The sequence below is a fragment of the Triticum dicoccoides genome, chromosome 4A (assembly GCF_002162155.2).
Source record: "Triticum dicoccoides isolate Atlit2015 ecotype Zavitan chromosome 4A, WEW_v2.0, whole genome shotgun sequence".
NCBI lineage: Eukaryota > Viridiplantae > Streptophyta > Magnoliopsida > Poales > Poaceae > Triticum > Triticum dicoccoides.
Window position 1 is genome coordinate 680,188,397 of NC_041386.1, and position 4,335 is coordinate 680,192,731.

The 4,335-nt window shown below is 39.4% G+C and overlaps 2 protein-coding genes across 2 annotated transcripts in view; both read left to right on the forward strand.

Moving 5' to 3' along the window:
• Positions 1–1,700, forward strand: part of LOC119284075 — a 4,998-nt gene extending 3,298 nt beyond the window's left edge. The window contains exons 5-7 of the mRNA XM_037563361.1: positions 54–320; positions 747–1,344; positions 1,483–1,700. Coding sequence (XP_037419258.1) covers positions 54–320; positions 747–1,344; positions 1,483–1,700 — 1,083 coding nt within the window. The remainder of the gene's footprint in view (positions 1–53; positions 321–746; positions 1,345–1,482) is intronic.
• Positions 1,701–1,807: 107 nt separating this feature from the next.
• Positions 1,808–3,155, forward strand: LOC119284076 (putative ubiquitin-like-specific protease 1B). Its single transcript, XM_037563362.1, has 6 exons — positions 1,808–1,972; positions 2,069–2,167; positions 2,390–2,524; positions 2,655–2,758; positions 2,868–2,940; positions 3,051–3,155. The coding sequence occupies exons 1-6, from the start codon at positions 1,808–1,810 to the stop codon at positions 3,153–3,155; spliced, it is 681 nt and encodes a 226-aa protein (XP_037419259.1).
• Positions 3,156–4,335: the final 1,180 nt, after the last annotated feature.

Below are 4,335 nucleotides of genomic sequence, written 5' to 3' on the forward strand. Positions count from 1 at the left end.
AATTAGTTTATGGCAGCCTTCTTATTTCCGCCACTCATGTTTTGTTTTCCTAGATCCGGAGTTTGTGCAACACCCCCTATGCAGCACAACTTGTGGGACAGGAAGTTGGTGCTGAAGCAGCTAGTGGGCAGGGAGGTGGTGCTGAAGCACCTAGTGGCCAAGGAATTAGTGGCCAAGGAAGCCAAGTTCAAGGTGCTGAAAATCAAGCAAAGAACTCTCAATCAAACGAGGCTCAACAAAATGTTGATGCTGAACCACACCTATCATCATCGCTGAACGAGTGGCTGCAGCAATCATTCCCTAGCATGCAAGATCTAAGGGTACATTTTCATTTCCTGTTTAGGCTTCACATTATTTTTGTTATATCAAGTTGCAAGTGTATATTTATTTTGCTGCATCCTTCATTTTGATGTGCTACAACCATGTTCTGTTTTTGCTTCATATGTGGTTTAAGTTATAACCTACTAGGCTTTTTTTGCTACATCCATGTGTCTAGTGTGCTACAACTACCTTCTGTTTTTGCTTCATCCATGTTATAGTTTTGCTACATCCATATCATAAATCTGCTACCTACATACATGACAGTAATTTGCTACAATCACACTCTTTATCTGATACATAGTAACACAGTAGCATACCTACTTGTTTTCTCGCTCCATCCATACCTCTAATGTGCCACACCCACATTTTGTGTTTTTTTACATCCACACATGTGACTAAAATGTACAATAATTGGCTTGTTGTAGGTACCAACTCAGTTTCAAATGCTTTACGACAAGCACAAGGGTTTTTTTGCAGCGGAGGTGGATGATGTTGTAGGAAAGTTTGGACAGTGTTTAAAGGGATTGCAGTGCAGCCGGATGGCTGCCCTCCTTCGCGATGTTGGAGACGCCGTCACAGCTACCAGTGAGCCCAACTTCTCCTTCGAAGCACCTATCATGGACGAATGTCGCGGAAAAGAGAATGATGCTAAAGCTGCAAATGATGGCATTGGTGCTCAAGCTCAAGCTGAAGGTACAACACCTAGCATTAACAAGGATGAAGTCACCGGATTGAAGCAACAAGTAGCAACCGAGGCTGCTGAAACTCGTGAGCAACAACGAGTGAGTTTCGAGATGGAAGGGAACGTCTCACCTCACAGCCCCCCACTCTTCTATGATGCACCCAGGAGTGCGACAGCTGTCATTTGGGACGACGAACCATCCTGTGAGTTGTTCCCAAAGGGCTCCGAAGACTACGAGATGATGCATTGCACGGATGAGCCTATAACCAAGAAAAGCACAGTCAGCCCCATTTTTGAAAACATCCCCGTGTTCCCTGTTTCAGACGATGATGACAGCCCAAGTATGCTTCCTTCCTCCTGCATCATTTCTTTTTGTTTTTCTCCATGTCATTTTTTTTGCTACATATGTGTGATTGCATCAAATTCTCTTTTTGTACAATCCCTTGCAAAACTCATCCATTTTTTGTTGCTTGCTGCAGCTCCTAATATGGTCGCTACAGAAGAGCATTTTGTTGAGGCAAGCAGTGGCCCTAGCACACATGACAAGAACACTAGGAAGAAGAGGATGGCTAAAGTTCCAGCGGTAAAAAATACCAAGGCAAAGAAGCAAAAGGTTGATGCAGCTGCAGCCATGTATGAGAAGTATGTAAAGCATGGGAAACCATTGACGAGATCACATGCCAATGAACAAGTGTGAGCTACCTAAGCCCTATCTCTTGTTGCTTTCTGTTTTTTATTTTTTTTCTGCTCGAAACAAATGATTCATTTGGTTGCATCTATGGTAACAGGACACCTTTCATCAAGATGGGTGGATTTTACATTGGATACAAGAAATTCCTGGTATGCTTCAAGCCTCGTGGGGATATGAATGATGAGGTTATGTACCTATGTATCGAGATGAACAACATGAAATCCCGTGCAGCAAGTGGTACGAATCGGAAGAAATACATGTTCTCAGTCCACGCGGGGGTAAGTTTTTGCAGAAACAAGCAATGCTTCATTCCTTTTTTCTTCACATTTTTTGTTGCAACACACACTAACCATTTTGTTGTATCCTTCAAGTAGATGCTACTAAAACAAGACCCAACAACCTTCCAACCAGCAAAACTCATACCCGAGCTTGAAAGGGCTGTGACAAAGTTCAAGGCGAATAAATATGACCTCGTAAGTTTCCAGAGAGCCTACTTTTGTTTCGCACCACAAATACTTTGAAAATATGATCCAATGATGTAGCATTTCTTTCGAAACATATGTAGCAATTATTATTGATGTTGACAACATCTGTTTGAAACACATGTAGCAACTCTAATTGATGTTGGAAGCTTTTTTGCACATCAGTTACATGTGTCTGAGTCCCCCTTTTGCCTTTCTTTTTGTGCTTTCCAGCTTTTTTTCACAATTGTTCATGATAAGCACTGGATAATTGTTTGCGCAAACTTGCTATACAAGCAGTGGAATGTATTTGACTCAATCCATTCAAAAGGAAAACAATCTCCTTTGAAGAAGCAAGCAAATAACCTGGTAGGCTCATGCTCTCTATTTTTAAAATTTCTGTTTGAATTTTGCTTCATCTACATAAATGCCATGTTGTCATCTTTCACACACCTTATCCTTTTATTTTCAAACTTTTGTGCGTGTTTCTTGGTGGTAGATCACAAACTTTGCAGCCCTCGCGCAAGAGTACAGCCAATTCAATGTCGATGTTGGATCCTTCGCCCGTGTTGACCTAGAGGATTACCCAAAGCAAGATAACCTGTGAGTTTTCTTTTTGAATTTTGCTTCAATCATGTGTTCCATTTCAACATTCTTGCTTGTTTCAACTATGCATCGGAAATATGAAGGAGAATTTTTTTTAATCTCACAGATGTGATTGTGGCTTTTTCGGGCTCAAATATGTGGAGAACTTTGATGGGAAGTCAATGAAAGAGTTCAATCAGGTAATTTCTTTTGTATTTTGTTGCAATCTACTTTCCTTTTTTTCAATACTCATGCAACACAAGAATAATTAGTATCATACTTGCTTAATTTTTTTCATTCATTTTTACAGGAAGACGTGGCGCGATACCGCATGGATGTGGTGCACAACCTTTGCACTCACCCAATGAACAATGCCCCAATGGAGCGGGCATTCAAGGAAGAGTTGGCGGCTTAATTTGCGGGAGGGTTCAAGACGATCAAGCTCGTTTTCTTTCGTTAGGTCTAGAATCATGTCTGAGGTGGCAGCGTTCTGATAGTATTAGAGTAGTGCGCGTTCGTATGTACCCTAATGATACCCTCGGTAAACATATGTGTTCTTTTTTTGGTATGTAAACCGATGATAACTTGATCTCTTTTGGATGAAGCACTTCTCCCGTTCTTTAATGGATGTGATCTTCTGCTTTGCCAACATGATCATGCATTGACACCCGTTTATTGTTTTGCTGGTTATGAGCTTCATCCATAGAAGTTTCAAGGGAATCTCTGTGCAATTTTTCCCCTCGAAACCTTTTTTCATGAAAACAATATGTGGATGCTGCATTGTCACAGTCAAATTGTTGGAAGCTTACAAAAAATAGCTACAACCTTCTGTTAGATTTGTTGCATGGCAAAAATCTACATTTTTACCTGTGATTTTTTTGCTACATCCCCTGTGATTTTTTGCTGGAAGCATAATGTAAATAAGCTTCCTTTCCAAACTCTTGCTGCATAGCAAAACCAACACTTTAAATCATTCAAGGCTTTTTCCTTTTTCAAACTTGTTATTTTGCTTCAACCATGTTTAAAAAAGCTTCAACCATTGTTTGAAAAAGCTTTCAACCATGTTTCCAAAAGCTTCGACCATTGTTTAAAAAAGCTTCAACCATTATTTTTTGCTTCAACCATGTTTAAAAATGGCTTCAACCATTGCTTGAAAAAGCTTCAACCATTTTTTCCAAAATCTTTCAACCATTTTTTTTGCTTCAACCATGTTTAATAAAGCTTCAACCATTGCTTGAAAAAGCTTCAACCATGTTTTCCAAAAGCTTCAACCATTATTTTTCAAAAAGATTCAACCATGTTTTCCAAAAGCTTGAACCATGTTTCCTACAAGCTTCAACCATGTTTACAGAAGCTTCAACCATGTTTTTAAAATGTTGCAATCATGCTTTTTCACAGAGATTCTAAACATGTTTTCAAGGATATTCAACCATTGAGTACTATTTTAAAAAAAACTTATAAGTTGGCACCATCATAATTCAAAAATCAACATTCTGCATTTTGAAACCACACATGTAGTAGTATGTTGCAATCCCAAAACACAAACATTCACAACTAGTCAACACAACTTTTTATCATAAGACATGGGGTGTTAC

Bases quoted from the DNA above. Each gene is read 5' to 3' on its own strand.
- LOC119284076 (XM_037563362.1), top strand. From the start codon at position 1,808: ATGGGTGGATTTTACATTGGATACAAGAAATTCCTGGTATGCTTCAAG. The intron at 1,973-2,068 runs GTAAGTTTTTGC...TCCTTCAAGTAG, and splicing joins TGTTCTCAGTCCACGCGGGG to ATGCTACTAAAACAAGACCC. The intron at 2,759-2,867 runs GTGAGTTTTCTT...TTAATCTCACAG, and splicing joins TACCCAAAGCAAGATAACCT to ATGTGATTGTGGCTTTTTCG.